The 18,305-nt window shown below is 47.7% G+C and overlaps 1 protein-coding gene across 1 annotated transcript in view; it reads left to right on the plus strand.

The window, feature by feature from the left end:
• Positions 1–479: 479 nt before the first annotated feature.
• Positions 480–18,305, plus strand: part of IRS1 (insulin receptor substrate 1) — a 46,780-nt gene continuing 28,954 nt past the window's right edge. The window contains 3 exon segments of the mRNA XM_030954054.1: positions 480–4,376; positions 4,379–4,483; positions 4,486–5,119. Coding sequence (XP_030809914.1) covers positions 1,565–4,376; positions 4,379–4,483; positions 4,486–5,096 — 3,528 coding nt within the window. The 5' untranslated portion in view covers positions 480–1,564 and the 3' untranslated portion in view covers positions 5,097–5,119.

Raw genomic sequence — 18,305 nt, forward strand, 5'->3', positions numbered from 1 at the left:
GCGGGAGAGCTGCAGCGGCCCGGCCTCGCCCGCCACGGAGGCAGCGCCGTGCCGAGTCCTCCCTCCCGCCAGGCCCCTGCTGGGGACCGGCCGCGCTGGCAGCGCCGGGGCCGCGTCTGAGCCCGAGGAGCGGAACGAGCCCCGGGCGGGCGCGGCCCCACGGCCGCAGCCACAGCGCCCCCGCTCCGCTCCCCTGCCCTCCCCACGAGGTCGGCGGCAAGGGTTGCGGGTAGGCGGGAGCATCTCCCCGCCCGGCCGGGCCCAGGAGCCGCCACACTGCAGAGGCCGCCGGCGGCGGGTATAAAAAACACGGCGCTGAATGGCGTCTACGCCTCTTTACTACGCGCCGCGCCCCTGCCCGGCCGGGCGCCGCCGCAGCCGTGACGGACGGGCGGCGGCACCAATGGGGGCGCGGCGGCGGCGGCCCCGCGGCCGCGCTGAATGAGGGCAGGGCGGAGGGCGGAGCGGCGGCGCTGGCCGGGAGCCCGGCGGCGGCTCCGGGGATGGTCCACGCACTGGCGCCGTCACGTGTTGTTCTCCTTGGAGTGAGCCCGAGCCGCGGCGGCGGGCGGAGGGGGCTGGACTGCCGAGCGCGGCCCCCGCCGCCTGTTTTGGTGCGGGGCGCCGGGAAACTCCGAGGAGAAGCCGGCGGAGAAGGAGCCACCGCGGCGGTGCCCGCTCCTCCGGCGGGCTGGGGCACGGGAGGGGGCCGCGCTGCCGGCCGCTGAGGCGCTGCCGCCTGGAATGAAGAGGAGGAGGAAGAGAGGATGTTCCTTCGGCACTCGGGCTTGCCTCCCCTCCCGCCGCTGCTGGGCTGCGCCGCGTGTGGAAATGGCACTTTCTCTGCCTAACGAGATGGGACTGAATGGGGTCGCCAGCCTCCTCCGCACGCACGAGCGGGAGCAGCAGCCTCGGCGCTGATATTTGGGGAAGGGGGGTTGTATTGTGGGCGGCATTTTTTTTTTTTTTTCATTTTCTCTTTTTTGGGAGGAGAGCGAGAGAGGGGAGAGCAGCGTGTATTTTTGGGTGCAAACCCCGGACTTTGCTAAACAATCTCCGCCCCCGAGAGGATATTTAATCTGCAACAGAGATCGCTGCTCGCGGAGGCAAACTTGAGCCGGGGAAGGGGTGCAGGGAGCGGAGGAAAGGGACCCGCGCCCTGCTACCGGCCCCGCCGGAGCCCTACCCCTGCAAGGGAAGATGCGTTTTTCATTCCCGGCTGCTCATTTTGGGACGAGACTTTCGTCTGGACTGATCGGGACTGGACTTTTTAAGGACGAGCTTACGCATCTAAGCGCGATTTGGGCATAAACAGCAACACAAACTCTGATTTGGTGCTGGAAGCTGCCACTGAACAGCTGCTCTCACCCTGCTTCTGTCCCTCCCCCGTCCCGTTCTCAAAAGAGGATCCTTAGCTATTTTGCCTTCTTTTTTTAATTTCCTTTTTTTTTTTTAATTGTTGTTGCATGAATTTTATTTTAGGTGGTTGCCTTTCCTGGCTGGCTTGGCTGTTTTGGGGTCTTGCAGAGTGCGAGCTGCTGTCACAACTCCACCACCTCTCATCATGGCCAGCCCCACGGATAATAACGAGGGCTTCTTCTCAGATGTCAGAAAGGTGGGTTACTTGCGCAAACCCAAGAGCATGCATAAACGATTTTTCGTGCTGAGGGCAGCCAGTGAGTCTGGACCCGCCCGGCTGGAGTATTACGAGAATGAGAAGAAATGGAGACACAAGTCAGGGGCCCCCAAGCGCTCCATCCCACTAGAAAGCTGCTTCAACATCAACAAACGGGCTGACTCCAAGAACAAGCACCTGGTGGCCCTCTACACTAAGGACGAGCACTTTGCCATTGCAGCTGACAGTGAACCTGAGCAGGAGAGCTGGTACCAAGCACTGCTGCAGTTGCACAACAGGGCCAAGGGCCACCATCACCTCCATCACCATCACCACCACCACCACAGCGATGTCACTTTTGGAGGCAGCAGCACAGGACTGGGGGAAGCAGGTGAGGACAGCTATGGTGAGGTAGCCCCTGGTCCAGCTTTTAAGGAAGTTTGGCAAGTAATTCTGAAGCCTAAGGGCCTAGGCCAGACAAAGAACCTGATTGGCATCTACCGCCTGTGCCTGACTAACAAGACCATCAGCTTTGTAAAGCTGAATTCAGATGCGGCTGCTGTGGTGCTGCAGCTGCTCAATATCCGCCGCTGTGGTCACTCTGAGAACTTCTTCTTCATTGAAGTGGGACGCTCAGCTGTCACTGGACCTGGTGAGTTCTGGATGCAAGTGGATGACTCAGTGGTGGCACAGAACATGCATGAAACTATCCTGGAGGCCATGCGAGCCATGAGTGAGGAATTCCGGCCCCGTAGCAAGAGCCAGTCCTCCTCAAACTGTTCCAACCCTATCTCTGTGCCCCTTCGCAGGCACCATGTCAACAACCCTCCACCGAGCCAAGTAGGCCTCAGTCGGCGGTCCAGGACTGAGAGTGTCACGGCCACTTCTCCTGCCGGTGGTGGAGGTACAGGTGGCAAACCCAGCTCTTTCCGGGTTCGAGCATCGAGTGATGGGGAAGGCACAATGTCAAGACCTGCCTCTGTGGATGGCAGCCCAGTTAGTCCCAGTGCTAACCGGACTCACTCACACAGACACCGTGGCAACTCCAGGCTCCATCCTCCACTCAACCACAGCCGGTCCATCCCAATGCCTTCCTCGCGCTGCTCTCCTTCAGCCACCAGTCCAGTCAGCCTGTCATCCAGCAGCACTAGCGGCCATGGCTCCACCTCAGACTGCCTGTTCCCACGAAGGTCTAGTGCTTCAGTTTCTGGCTCTCCTAGTGATGGTGGATTTATTTCTTCTGATGAGTATGGTTCAAGCCCTTGTGACTTTCGAAGCTCTTTTCGCAGTGTAACCCCTGATTCATTGGGACACACCCCCCCTGCCCGGGGTGATGAAGACCTCAACTACATCTGCATGGGAGGGAAGGCCACCTCTTCTTGCTGCAGCCTGGCAGCACCCAATGGCCATTTCATCCCACGCACCTGCCACCCTCAGCAGCAGCCCCGCTATCCTAGTACACCCTGCTGTCCTCGAGGTGGTAGTGAGGAGGTTGCCGACTTGGAGAAGGCATTCAGAAAGCGGACTCACTCTGCAGGCACTTCGCCCACCATCTCCCACCAGAAAACACCCTCACAGTCTTCAGTGGCCTCCATTGAGGAGTACACGGAGATGCTGCCTTCTTACCCCTGTGGCAGCAGCAGGCTGCCCTCCTACCGCCACTCAGCCTTTGTGCCCACTCACTCCTACCCAGAGGAGTGCCTGGAGATGCACCACATGGACAGCGGCCATCATCGGACCAACTCTGCCCCGCACACGGATGATGGCTACATGCCCATGTCGCCCGGTGTAGCCCCTGTGCCCAGTGGTGGGGGGCCCCCCAAGGGTGGTGACTATATGCCCATGAGTCCCAAGAGTGTGTCGGCCCCGCAGCAGATCATCAACCCTGGCAGGGGTGGCCGCCACCCTCCAGCCACAGTGGACTCTAATGGCTACATGATGATGTCCCCCAGTGGCAGCTACTCCCCCGACAGCAGCTCTGCGGGCTACGGCAAGATCTGGACAAATGGTGCCGGTCACCATCCAAAACTCTCAGTGGAGAGCAACGAAGGGAAGCTCCCCTGCGGCGGCAGCGACTATATCAACATGTCCCCAGCCAGCGGCTCCACCACGAGCACTCCGCCCGACTGCTACTTCGGGGCTGCGGGGCAGCCGGGGGTCGAGGAGGCGGCCACCGTAGCGCACCACAAACCTATCTACTCCTACTTCTCGCTGCCACGCTCCTTCAAGCACGTGCACCGGCGGGGCGGCGGCAGGCCGGCGGGGACAGCCGAGGAGGGCAGCCCTCAGCCCCGCATCGCGCTCGGCTCCAGCCGCCTCCTTTACGCGGCCGAGGACTCGTCCTCCTCCACCAGCAGCGACAGCCTGGGCGGCGGCGGTGGCCCCGAGGGCGGCCCCCCGCCTCAAGCGCAGCCCCCGCGCAAGGTGGACACGGCCGTGCAGACCAAGGGCCGCCTGGCGCGACCCACGCGGCTGTCGCTGGGTGGCCCTAAGGCCAGCACCCTGCCGCGGGCGCGGGAGCAGCCCCCGGTGCTGCTGCCCCCGGAGCCCAAGAGCCCCGGCGAGTACGTGAACATCGAGTTCATCGCCGGCGAGAAGCCGCCCTTCCCCTCGGCTGCCCTGAGCATGGCCCTGCCGCCGCCGGGCAGCGAGGCCGCCGAGGAGTACATGAACATGGAGCCGGGCCCGCCGCGGGCCCCCTGCCCGCCCGGCTTCGCCACCGCGCGGGCGGCCCGGCTCGGCCGGGACTACGTGGCGATGCAGCGGGGGGCGCCGCGGCCGGCGGGGGCTCCTGCTCGGACTACGCGGACAGCCCGTCCCCCGGCTCGCCCGCCCGCCCGATCAGCTACGCCGAGGTGCGGGGGGCGCGCCGGCCCCGAAAAGCCCCCCGCCGGCGGCCGCTACCGCTGCGTCCCCGGAGCTGCCGCGGCCGCCGGCCGAGCTGTCGGCGGCGCCGCCGCGCTCCTCCTCCCTGCTGGGGGGCCTGGGCGCGGGCAGCGCCTTCACCCGCGTCAGCCTCAGCCCCGGCCGCAACCAGAGCGCCAAGGTGATCCGCGCCGACCCGCAGGGCGGCCGGCGGCGGCACAGCTCCGAGACCTTCTCCTCCACGCCGAGCGCGGCCCGCGGAGCGGCGGGCGGGCTCGGAGCACCCTTCCCGTGCGGCGGCGCGGGGGGCGCCGAGGAGGTGAAGCGGCACAGCTCGGCTTCCTTCGAGAACGTGTGGCTGCGGCCCGGCGCGGGGGAGGCGGCCGCCCGCCGGGACCCGGGGGTCGCGCCCGCCCTGGAGAACGGGCTCAACTACATCGACCTGGACTTGGTGAGGGACTGCGGCCACCGCCGCCACGACCACCCACACGCTCCCGCCGAGGCGAAGCAGCCGCTGCCGCCGAAGCCCCCGGGCCAGCAGCGCGGGAGTGGCCACTGTGGCGAGGATCTGAGCGCGTACGCCAGCATCAGCTTCCAGAAGCGGGAGGAGATGTAGGAGCCGGGCGCCCGCCGGGGAAGGTGAGCCGGGGCGGGGCGGGACGGGGCGCGGCTCCGCCTGGGGACTGGAACGACCGCGGGGAGGGGGCGAGGGTCGGGGCTGCTCGTTGGCGGTGCCTTCCCGCGGGCTGGGGGCGGGCGGCATCGTCCCCCGGGGCAGCCACGGGTTGGGTTGGTTTCGTTGAGCTTTTGGCCTCACTGCAGCGTGTTTTAGTGGCAGAAGTGTCCAGGAGTGCAGCGTCCGTGCGGGTGTCCCGCCGCTGGCCCGCACCTGCACGGGCTGGGGAGTGCTTCCAAAGCAGCTTTGGACACTCCTGTTCAGCCGGGGATACAATACTCTGCTTATTGTGTTGCCACGGGTTTTTTTTACTTTTCGAAATTAGCAGTGCTTCAAAAGTGTGTGGGAGAGGGGTGTGAAAGCAAGTTGCTTCTAGTATTGGGCTGGAAGCAGGAAACTCCCAGTGTAATCCTGGTTTGGTCAGTGGTTGTGGCCAAGAGTAGAGCCGTGAACTCTGCTAACATTTGCATGGCTAAGGGCACCTACCGCACAGGGCTGTGACCAGTGTTAATTCAGCTTTGTTGGAAGGAGCTGTGAGTTTGGAAACAGACTTCCAAGCCTTTAGAGCATTGTATCTATCACTTGTGTTTCGATTGATGTCTGTGTGGCTGTCCCTCACCTGCCAGTGTTACAAACAGCACAAGAAGTGAGCCCTATGAACTGTGTTTTTAGCATTGACTAATGTGTTCTGCTTCTTTCTTAAGCTTTTAATTTTTAATTCGGGGAAAACTTCTGCTAGGCTGTTGCACATTGATTACAGACATGTAAGATGAGTAGGAGCCTTGTTGGAAGCAGTGTGATGTTTCTGTTGAGTGGGAACACAGAACAATGTATCTTCTTAAGAGCTCATAAAATACAGCACACCTGTGTCCTTTCATGAAAGGTGAGGAGTGCTTTGTTTTGGTGCAGGAGAGTACTGGCAGTTATCTAGTAAATTTTGTAACTCAGTTTTAACAGTTTCCTGCATACCTGAGCAGCAGCAACCACAGTAGTTTAAGCAGTTACTATGAATATATGGGGGACATTAGGGGGTGAATCTCATACCACTGTTTACATCATCTCAGTATTTGTGTCACCTGTTGGCCGTGCTAAAGGGAACATTGAGGGCTGGTGTTGGTGTGATGCCTGGAATCATATGTTGTTCATTTTTAGGTGTTTTGCATCCTTATAACCTGAAAAAAAGCAAAACAGTCTCTTCACATTTGCTGCTTGGCATTGCTGCTGTTGCCCATTAGAGCAAAGCAGTATTAAATCTTTGTCTTACATGACCTATGAATATTAGGTTAATTTGAAGGTTCGAGGTGGAATTTAGGATCAGTGCAAATATTGCCAGTCTGGTTCAAGTGGTAACTGGTAGGAAACAGTAACTTTTGTGGCTGACAGGACTGTGCTGAGTGTCACCATACATTATTTGTGACTAAATGTACACAAATTTACACAGCCGCACCTTTTCTCAGTTCTGGCATGTGCTTGCAAGAGCCCTGTTTTTGCAGATGGCTCTTGTTAGTCTGGGAATCCATGTCTGCTTAGGACAGCATTGGTGTTGTGAATTCTTCAGGAGGGGACTTTTGCCAGAGGATGCAGCATGTTCAGTCACTTTGCTTGGAGCATCACTGTTCCCTCCCACCTGTGCAGTGTTGAGACTGGAGAGTAAGTGTGAGAGAAGATCCTTGGTCAGTGTGTGGGTAAGTAAAGAATATATGAAGGGTATGAGAAGGCAGGTCTGGCAGGGAGCAGTGTCATAAGTGCTTACACAGTTTTTTTCCAAATGCACTGCTTTCCTTTTGCTGTGGATAACTTGTTTAATTGAACTATGTGTCATCTTTAACATAAAAGCTGTGGCAGTGCTCTTCATGGTGGTGTTAGGTAGATACCTGCTGTGATTATGCTGTTCAGTGAAAGATTAGGATGTGGAAGATCTGATATAAGAACTCACTGAAAAGTACTATGCAGATGCTTTTAAGGGCAGCATTGTGTAAAATAGAGTGTAACAGAGTAATTGTTATTTGAAGTTGGTTCTTATTTCCCAAAATTTGGATTGGATTGAGGAGGCACAGCTTCTGGGAGGCAAGGGAAGAATCAGGTTGTAATTGTATGGGGAGTTTGAGCCATGGCTGTTCCTTGTCCCTTCCCACTGTAAAGCTTTGTTGGTTGCTTGTAGTCTCCTCAGACATTAACTGTTGGGACTCTTCTTTCCCAGGTTAGATTTCTTGCTATCAACTGAAACTACTCTTGTAAAATTCAGCCTGACTAGCTCATGTCTTGAGTGTGCTAAGGAAAGAAACCCAACAATGTTTCGTTCATACTAAACCATTTTTATAGTTACTTTTTGACATGTACTTGTACCTTTTTTTGCTTTGGAGGTAAAACTTAGGTTTGGCAGGAGACTTGTTCTGTGTAGGTTGTACCTTTTGCCATTCCTAAGAAAACCTGCCTGGAGCTGAATGATTTATGGGACTGCTTGCACATGCCTGAAAAAGTTGTTGAGCGCCTTCAGCCAAACCATTCACCTGAAAACTGCACAGTTCCCCAAAGCTTTGCCTGCCTTTCCCAGCAAGCAGCAAAGCAGGCTGTGCCTCCTTGGCCAGCTTCTCCTGTGGCAGCTGAGGCTGTTCAGGCTGCAGCTGAGAGCAGGGAGGTTGTGGTTTCTCCTGCTGGTGTCTGAACAAGTGAAAGATGAAGGAAAAGCTACTTGGTGTGTTTGCAGGTACAGTACAGAGGAGAAATCATCTGGAGCTGGGAATGGAAAGATGAAGCTGCAGGTTTCAGATCCAGGGCTGGGGAAGGCTGCACTAAGTACTCTTAGTTACTCTTTCTCTTTACTCTCCCTCTCTTTCATGGGTTATTATTTACACTTTTAATCTCAGAAGTGGCAAAGGGACTGTACATGTTGGTTTTCTTTTTCCCTTGATAGAACAATCTCCCACCCCATCCCAAAGGCCAGAACTATCTGGATAGTGCTTGTTTTATCTGTTCTGGAATTTTCTGTTGTTGCCATCTACAAGACAATGACCCCAAATGTTGGCTGTTCATCTTCTAACAGTAAAATGACTGTTGCTGCTTTGATGCAAACTACCTGACTCCTGTCCTTTTCCCTGCTCCCTTTCTCTGCCAGCTGCCTCCAAGTTGTTCAGGCATGAGATTCTGAAGTATTTTTAGTCTCTTTCAAGTGTAATTATTTCTCCTAACATTAAGGATCCTGGCTGAAATAATCATGTTGTTTCCCAAATTTCATTGAAAAACATTTCTCTCTCGCCCACAGAATTCCTCTGCACTCTCCAATCCCATTGCCTTCCCTGTCACATATTCTTGGCTGTCTCCCAACAGCTGGCCCTGCCCTAGCTCTCTTCTTTTTTCCTGTTATAAGTGCTGTAGTTTCAGTGCAGTTCTGTATGCTCTCCTGTCCAAACCTTTACCTCTGCTTTAGAGGACTGGGTACTGTTGTGTGTGTCTAGCCTGGCTGGTGACTCTTGGATCCTCTGATGAGTGGCCTTTTATGCTGTAGTTGGAAGGCTTTGTTGCTGCAATTGCCAAGTTGTGCTGGGAAACACCAGCCCATGACATGGAAAAATTGAGGGGAGAGAGCAGTGTAGCCCGAAGGCGTTTCCCTCCTGCTTGGAGTTTTGTGTGCGCAGATGTGGTGGGCTGGTCCTGGCTGGGCACCAAGTGTCCACCAGAGCCACTCCATCACTCTCCTCCTCAGCTAGACAGGAGAGAAAAAGATACAACAAAAGGCTTATGAGTTGAGATAAGGGCAGGGAGAGATCACTCATCAGTTACTGTCGTGGGCAAAACAGGCTCAACTTGGGCAAATTAGTTTCATTTCGTACCAGTCAAATCAGAGTAGAATAATAGGAAATAAATCTAAATCTTAAAACACTTGTCCCCCACCCCTCTCTTCTTCCTGGGCTTAGCTTTACTCCCCATTTCTCTACCTCTTCCCCACAGCAGCACAGGGGTATGAGAATGGGGATTTTGGCCAGTTCACTGCATGTTGTCCTGCTGCTACTTCCTCTGCAGAGTAGTTTCCTGTATCCACAGTGGTCTTAGATATCCTCACTCCTCTCTCTGGCTGCAGTTGTGCAGTTTTTTCCTGTTCCTAAATACATAATCCCAGAAGTACTGCCTCTGTCAGTGACACTGCTTGGCCTTGGCCAGGTGCATCTTGGAGCTGACTGGCAATGGCTGTGTCACACATGGGGGCAGCTTCCAGCAGCTTCCCTGACGAACCACCCCTGTAGCCCCCCCCCACTGTCAAAACCCTGCACACAAACCCAAGACAGCAGGTGAGCAGATGTTGTGGATATGCTGTGGATCCTGCTTTTGGGGTTGCTGTGAGAAGGCTCCTCAGATGAGCAGGGGTTTTGAAGATGAACTGCTGATAACTTGTGTTCTGAGTAAATAGTCAAAAAATATTCCAAAAAGGAAACCATTAGATGTTGGCTCTGGAGAAACAGGAAATGCAGTAGCAGGACAGTGGAATGAATTCAGGTATCTTGCTTTGATCTCCAAAGCTTCAAAGCTTCATTTCCATTTTGTTGATGACTCTGAGAACTCCTGAATGTAAGTGCTAATAACATGGAATAGAATATGTGTAGTGTAAGCAAGTGGTGACTTGGCTCACTCTAGCTTTGATGCTGACTGTTTCACCCACTGCATGGGTGGTTTGGGGTTTTTTGGTGATGTAAGAAAATGGAAAACAGTACAATGGGAATTCAGCACAAGGGCATCTATAGGGTTGTTAGACCTTTTGCCTGTATCCAGTTAAAGCAAAACACTGCTAAGGGTAGAACTAAACTTTTGTGCGGTTATCACAAAAATACACATGATGGTAAACAGAAAATTACTCATGTCATTCTTGTACTATATACCTGGGTTGGTTTTTTTTTGGGAGACTGCTTGTTTTTTTTAATTTATTTCCTTCATTGTTTTCAATAGTTGTGCTCTTTTTCTCAAGTTAAAAACTTAAGGTGGAACAACAGCAATTAATAAAATCATAGGATATCCTGGGTTGGAAGAGACCCACCAGGGTGCCAAAGCAAGACTTGTACAGTTGAATTAAGTTTCTAGGGGCACGTTGTTTCCCGAACTGAAGAAGTTTCTGTAGTTTTGGGTCAGCACCAAGGTAAATACCAGCATGTTATGAAAGTTTTTCATGCTTCGTGGGTATTACTGTAGACAAAACAATGCATTTCTTACTGTATGCACACACCAGCTTTTCCCCACGCCTAATTATTTGCCAAAATTGAGCCTGTGTCTCCACATACTTGCATATTTGCAGTTCTCCTGTTGAACAAGACCACAAGCTTATAATTAATGGCTTTAGGTGTTTCTCTTTTGTTTTCCTGGCTTAAAAACTGAAACAGAATGACTTATAAACAAATTCATATGACTATGAGGTACTACCTGGACATCTTTAGCACATGGTTTTCACATTTAGTTAATGTTTAAACTGGTTTTTAAATGTGGTTTAAATTTGAAAATGAAACAGGATATTACAGGGTGAGGATGATGCTGGTTTTTAATAGCAATTGTAGGGAGATCATACATTTCCTTAGATAACACTTGTAAATAGAGAATTACAGCTCGTTAATAAAATGCAGCAAGCAGCTGTGGAATGGGAATGTAATTTGACCAATATCTTCAGTATGGTGCATTGTTAAAGGACTACTTTATGGGAGCTAAAATTTTATATTCATTAGGACTGTACAGTTTTCATGACTTTCTAAATACATGAGTGCAAGTACTGAAAGTAAATTTACTTGAATATTCTTTTGAACAAGTAAGTGTATAATAGCTTGTTTGTAAAGAAAGTGGGGTTTTTTTTCCCAGTTTCTTGAAGTTCTGAAAATTAATCTGTTCAGTACTGATTATTACATGAGTAAAGTCACATAAGCTTTAAAAATAATTTTGGTGTCCAGTGATATAGAAGAGAAATAGATATTATTTTCCAAAACTAATTTGACTTTAGGTTTAACTTCTGTGCCAAGTTTCAATGAAAACTAATTATTGGGTTTGATTGACAGAGTTATGAAATACTCTTAAAGATGAGAGGAAAAAGGAGGGGAAAGCTGTTCATGGGGCCTGTGCTGTGACCAGGAGAGACTGGGGGCTGCTGGCATGAGATAATGGGGAACTTGAGGTGAAGGCTGGGGAGCACTTACAGAAACTGGTATGGGAAGGAGGTGGAAATGAGAGAGAAATTACTTGGGGGACACACAAACCATGGTAGGATGATGTAGATAGAGAGAATTGCAAGGTGTTTGTGATCTGAGGGGAACTGGGATGGTGATATTTGAAAGTTTGAGGATGAGTATAGAGAAATGTGGAGAGCCTGGATATACACAAAGAGTTTGTTTTAGAGGTGCTCATTTTGCATGGTACTGCAGTTTTCTGAAGGTGTTTTTCCTTCTGAATTTTTTTAAAATCTTTATTAGAGGGATGAACACTCTGCTTAGGAAGCACATGTAGTCCTTAGTTGTTATTGGATTTTATTTTATTTTAGTATTTGGATATTCTGCTGACCTTAACAGGATGATTTGCTTAGTAAGGCAAGCAGAATTTACCTCCAGCTCTCCTTTCCTGAATTCTTTGTCTTGTAATATCCCTGTCACAACCCCAGCAGTAAATCACAGATACAAATCTGAATTAAGTACAAGATAAAAAAGAATGAGTGAATTTTAACGTTAAAACTCCTTGACTTTATAAAATATATACAGTAGAAGGAGGACTATATTCACACAGTTTTTTCTAACTGGAGCATTTTCTTCTTTACACTCTGCTACTTGGACAGTTATAAATTTGATTTGGGTCCATTAGTTTAATAATTTGTCTTATGGATTAGTAAGTATAGATTCTCTTACTTTTTAAAATTTAAATAATATATTGTAAAAGAAAACTTCAAATGACAAAGCTATTGTGGCTTGTTACAGCAGATGTGGTTTTCATTTTGTGGTAAGAGCTGCAACACAAATACATTAATACTGACAAATGTGTCTGAATTCCCAACTTGTCAGAATGGTAAAAGCTGGCTTTTGGTCATCTGTACATGATCTGATGTGTTACAGTACCTGTTCATAAAAGTAAGTAGCATTATTCTATTTTTACATAATTCTGGAGCTTTGATAAGTGGTGATTATTATTTTGACTACATGAAATAGAGCTAGTGAAGGAGAGACACTGGAAACTTAAAAAAAAAGATTCACAAGTTTAACATCTTTACTCTCTGCTTACAGAAATGATGTGAAGTTTAACAAAAGCCAAGGTGTGAACAGATAAAGGATATTTAAATAAGCTTGGCACTCTTAACTAACTAAAGGATGTCTTGATATATGTCTCTCTGATCATGCTTGACATATCTGGGTCATGTTCTCTGAAGACTATTATTAGAGATTTAACCTTGGGTAATTGTGAAGTGTATTTTCTTCAGAGTAATTTTTTGATCAGCTAGATGAGACAGTGGAAGTTTGTGTGTGTTCAAGTGCTTGTAATAATTTGGGAGTCTAGTTGGAAGACCTGGTTTCAGCCACCTGAGCTGGAAGATGAAATGTACTGTTCCATGGTCTATCATAGAAGATTTACCTGTGGACATTTTGTCAACTGTTGTAAAATTCTATTTTTTTGGAAGCTGGGAATGTGGAAGAAATGACCTGTTAAATTTTAAAGTAAGATATGCTTCAGGAGGATGGTGTGCACCTTACAGCTAGCAGAGCTGTTGAAGTGTACTTGCACATTTGAACTCTCTGATGATATGTGTTATGTAAGCGAGGAATGTAGAGTCTGGGAACATCTACAGCTTTAATTGACTGTGTTTCTTCTTCTTCTTCTGCCTCAGTCCATCCTCTCCAGCATGTGTAGGATATGGACATTTTTAACCACTAGTGCACCTAAGGATTGCACATGCTTTCTTTGAAATACAGAATCTGTGTGAATAGGAAAAATGGGAATTAACTAGCAGCCTTGGTTCCTGTCTAGTTTCAGCGGTCTGGCTTTCAGTGTGGTGCACAAATATTTGTTAAGACATAACTATAGGGTAGGAACTCCATAAGCTGGATTTGCCAGTCAATAAAATACTTAACTAGTTTGTGCACAGGAGGCTTCCTTCAGTGGCACAGTTCCCTGAAGGAATAAAGAGCTTGAAGCTGGAGTGGAGGAGAACAAGCTAGTCTGATTGTATGGGTTCCTTCTGCCCTTACTTCACTGAACTGTGGGATTAAAACCAAAACAAAACAAACCCTCCCATCATCCTCCTCACCAGATCCTGCATGTCTGCACATCACCAGTAACATTCATGTAAATGCTGTGCTGAGAGTTGTGTGTCTTCACTGAGAGAGTAACAGAACCTCAAGAACTGTACATGAGAAGTAGAAGATTGAGTTTGTTTCTCCTCTTGCAGCACATTTCAGCTTAGGTCTTCTGTTACCAGTTTGTAAGTGACTGCAAAGGAATGGAAGGGAGCTGGGGAGCTTGAAACACCATGGCTGGAGCTGTGACTTGTTTCAGGTTTGAGCTGAGCTTCCTCTGCCCTGCAGTGTGTGAGAGATGCAAAGACACCTCACGTGACAGCTGATGTGTGCCAGGGAGGGAATCTTTTAGACTAAAACACTGGATGGTAATTAATCTTCAACCAGCTGGTCTTCATTGTGAAGAGAAGATTGCTGTGTTAGAAAAGAGGAATTTATCCCCTGGAGAGCAGGAAATGAGTGACGGGGGAGATGTTTTGGCTTTAGAGGCAGACTCGGAGCTCCTGTATGTGCTGCAGGGGAGTGCTGGTGTCCCAGTAAGTGTTTCTTAGGCACTTTGCTGAAATACCTTAAACTGCTAGAGCAAGGAGACAGTGGTGTTCCAGTAATTCCCAGATTGGTTTGAGGGCTCCTGTGCAAGTGATGGACAAGGTGTTTGCGAGTCACTGTCAGCTGTGATGCTAGAGCCTTCACATAGATACTCACATAGGAGAAATACAGAAGTTCTTCTCTTTCCCAGAGAAGGCCCAGATGTAACAGAATGTCCTTTGCTGTACCTGCTGTGTCATAGGGCTGGGAAAGTCTGCAGCCTTCCCTGCATGGTACAATGTGCTTTTTCATGGTACTTGGTCTCTGTGGTGATGCCCAGAGAAATAAAGGTTGGGTACTTCGCTGAAGTGGTGGTGGCTGTTCCATTTCTGACTCATGCAGGTGCTGTAGGTAAGTGATGGTGACATTGGCTGAGTGGTCTCTGAAAAATGGGATTAATTTTCATTTCCTCAGAAGAGTTTTTGCTGTCGTAATTAGTGATTCCTCTCCTGCGATTCCTGATCACCATTTCTGAATGACTTGTTACTTCAAAATAGCAAATGGGGCATTTATGGAGCAGAATGTTATATAATAATGAGGACATAAACTAACAAGCTGTTTACTTAGTTGAGGCTAAGACAATGTCATCTTACTTTTTTCCCTATTTTGGAATTTATCCACAAAGATTTTCCTTTCAGAGTACACTTGTATTTCCTGGAAATGACCAACAGTAGGTAGCTCAGCTTGAAAGTACAGTCCTTGAAAGAGGTAGGGCAGCTCAGCTTGCCACAGGATCAAAATGGCTCTTAGATGTCAGTAAGGTAATGTATTCCTTGTTTTGATGGGAATGAAGATCTGTACTATGGCTACATGAAGGGAAAAATGAGCAATACTTGGCTTTTTGTAGTGATGGTAGATTCAAACTGAACCATTTTCATTTGGAGAAAGTGAAAGGGACTAATAGAAAATTTTAGGAGGACAAAAATATATTTTAGGTGGAAACAGCATTGTTAAAATTGAAAAAAATTGCCTCTCTTTAATCTGTTACATTTACCCTGTTTCTCTTTTTGACTTCTTTGCTTGCAAAGCATGGGCACACTGTACCATCCCTTCATGCTTTGCTATGTTACAAAGTAGTATTTTTAGCATTTGGTCCACTTTTCTGTGTTGCAGATCACAGTTGATTTTTTTTTTCTTAATAGTGTCAACTAAACTACAAAATTTAAAAAATTGCTTCTCTTTAAAAGAAAGGAAATTCAGGAGTACTAAATAATTAATTGCTTGATTACAGATAAAAAAAAATGAAATATGGGTAAGGAAATCTTAGTTTAGGTGTACTGAGAATTATTGCAAGCAGAGGAAACTTTTTATCTCCTGTGTGTGGTTCAGGAATCCCAAAAAGCAGGCTGGCTGGCACACCTGGGGCGGGCTCCTGCAGGAGCTTTGGGCAGATGTAACCAGTTTACCTTCCTGCAAAGGAGGGGTCTCACCTGGGCTGCCTTCACTCCCATCTGCCTGCTCCACTGTTTCTGTGGCTGGTTCCAGTCCATGAAATGGTAACTGTAGTCAGGCTAGCCTGTTCTGTAGTAATTGTTTATATTTCCTCATTTTACACATAATAGCATTCAGATTTCTAAGAAACAGCAAAATAAAATGTATAAAGAGAAATTCAGTTTGTTTAGGAAGCTGTATGTTGAAAACTGTAAACCTTTTTTTCTTGTTGAAAGTTAATACTTGTTCTAGTGTCAGTATTTTGGAAATAATCTTGTATTTTGTTGCCTTTATCATCATCTTGTGAACATGATGCATAATGTTCTTGAATGCCTTGGATATCTTTAATATGGGTGGATAGCCATGTCTGATTTACATCTATCTTACCAGTTTGTGATCAAAACAGAGGCAGATGGAACTAAATAGAAGAGCAGTGATGGAAGCCAAACAGCTCCAGATCATCCCCCCTTGTCCTTTTCCAGCTGCTGTGCACACTCCCTCCTCCCACAGCTGCTCCTTGGGAGCAGGAGTTAAAGAACGGTGCACTGTGCATGAACATTGGACTTTAAACATGTAAATGGTGCACTTTACTCTTCAATGGATTAACACAGCTGATCAATTCATATGCAAGGCTGTCCTGAATCCTTTAAACAATTTAAGAGCTCTTAAAAGTGAAACAAAGCTCTCAAATGTATTTAATTGTTTTCTGTATGAAACTTCTTTATCTAGCAAGCTCTGCTAGAAGGGGAAAGCCCTGCTGAAGGTGTGCAGGCATGTAGCTAGGGCATGTTTTTTCAGGCCTTTGAACTAGGTTAGGAATGTGTCTCAAGATGGAAAAATGAATAGTTACTTGGTGCTTTTAGCCTCCGGGGTTGAAACTCGCAAGAGGAATGTTATTGTGTCTTCAAAGCCTGTTTCACACAAGCCTTTGTTGAGCAGGAACTTGGAGAGTCTTTGTATTATCATGCACACAACAAAAAGAGCCAGCCACCCAATTTGATCTAATTGGGCGGCAGTGGTGAGATGTTTCTTCAGTAGGAAGGCTCTCGAAAATGGGGTGCATATTTTTAATTAGGAAATACCCTTTAGAGTGAAGGGATTGCCTAAACAGACGTTTACCAGCTTGCTAAAACTCTCTAATTATACTGATGCAATTCCCCATATGCATATCCCCTCTTTTTCACCTCTTCCCTATGCAGTGCTTTCCCAGGAAGAATGCAAATATTTACATTTTTTTAAATTCTGTTTTGACCCTGAGGTGGTGGTAGCACATCCCTGGAGAAGACAAGCTGATGTTGAGAAAGTGGGGTGGTTCAGGCTGAAGTAATTTTTGTCTTGCTTTTCTCAAAAATAAATCTCTATTCAAGACAAATTTGCTGTAATATATTAATACTACCTAAATTAAGACAGAACTTTCACTCAGTGTAACTATCAAATTTTTAGAGGGAATAAACCCATTGCTCTAGTGAACATGAGTGGGGTTTGAAGTGCTACAGCCTTACTTTGGAGAACAACAGCTGCTTCAGTAGATACCCAGAGCAATTTATTTTCATTTTAGTGTGAGTAGCCTAATGTATATTCAAAACTGAATGAGATCAACAGAAAATACAGGAAAACAGTTTTGTTTTCTTAGGTTTTTTAATAAAAGAACCCAAAGAACTCTACAAAATCAGAAATTTTGAATTCCACAGTAGCCAGGTTCACTCAATTTCACCTACTAAAGAGATGAGGCTTAAAAATAAGAAAAAAAATTGTCTTCAAATGCAACATTTATTTTTGAAGTTACTTCATTAGGTGTTCAGGGATTTTGTTTGTTTTCATCCTGTTTTCATCCTGTATAGGGACTATATTAAATGCTAAATTAAAAGATTATATTGCAGTTCATCATGATTTAGTGGTTATTGGTGTTTGAGAATGACCATTAAGGACATTAAAAAGTAAGTTTTCTCATTTGCTAATCTAAATTTGATTATTTTAATTACTTTAATTTGAATTAATCCACCGTGAAGCTAAGTGTCAGTATGTACATGATAATTAAATGTATTTGAACTGATATAATCATGCAGAAATGAAGGGTAGGCACAGAAAGGACCTGGATACAGGATGTTGCCTGATGCAGAGGAGCAGGAGCAGACAATCCATGAAATGATAGGAAGCTGAGTGGGGCAGAGGTGAGGGTAAAACCACAAGTACAGAAAAGTGGTGGTTAAATATATTGAAGGGTAAGAGTGACAAGCATGCTGTGTAAATTGGCCAGCTCCTGGGTCTTCTGTAAGAGAAATTTCACAAGGTTAGAGCAGGGAAGGTTGTGTAGGAAGGGGCGCAGAGGCTGAGTGAGCAGAAACTGGAATAATGCCGGGAAGCTCAGATTTCAGTTGATGTAATTGGACTTTAATGGCTTGAATGATTCATAATATCTTAGCTTGATAGGCTGTTATAAAATTTTAAACATAGGTATGAATGAAGCCTTGTGCTGATAACATTGTGGGATTGCAGCAGTGGAAAGCGTTGATGTGCCAAGAATTGTTAGAGGAAAAAAATTCCTCTAACATACAACGTGTTCATAAGTTGTGTGTAGGCATATTTTGGAGGAAGGTTTGAATGATCCTTCTGCATGAATTGGCTATGAATTATTTTTCGCCTAGGTGTGGAAGGAGAGGAATCTCCAGTTGATGTAAACTGCTGTACCTAGTTGAGGTTGGTGGACTAGGGCAGCATGCCTCAATTTAAAATGTATCCCTTAAACAGTTTTTCTTTCTTTTTCTGGAAGGTGTTACTACAGTGTTCTGTTTGAATTAATACTGAGTCCCTATTAATTTTAATTAGCTATAGTAATGAGTTAGCTCTAAAGGGCTACAAAATGATTTGTAATTCAATGTCTAGTTTA

The sequence above is a fragment of the Camarhynchus parvulus genome, chromosome 9 (genome assembly GCF_901933205.1).
Source record: "Camarhynchus parvulus chromosome 9, STF_HiC, whole genome shotgun sequence".
NCBI lineage: Eukaryota > Metazoa > Chordata > Aves > Passeriformes > Thraupidae > Camarhynchus > Camarhynchus parvulus.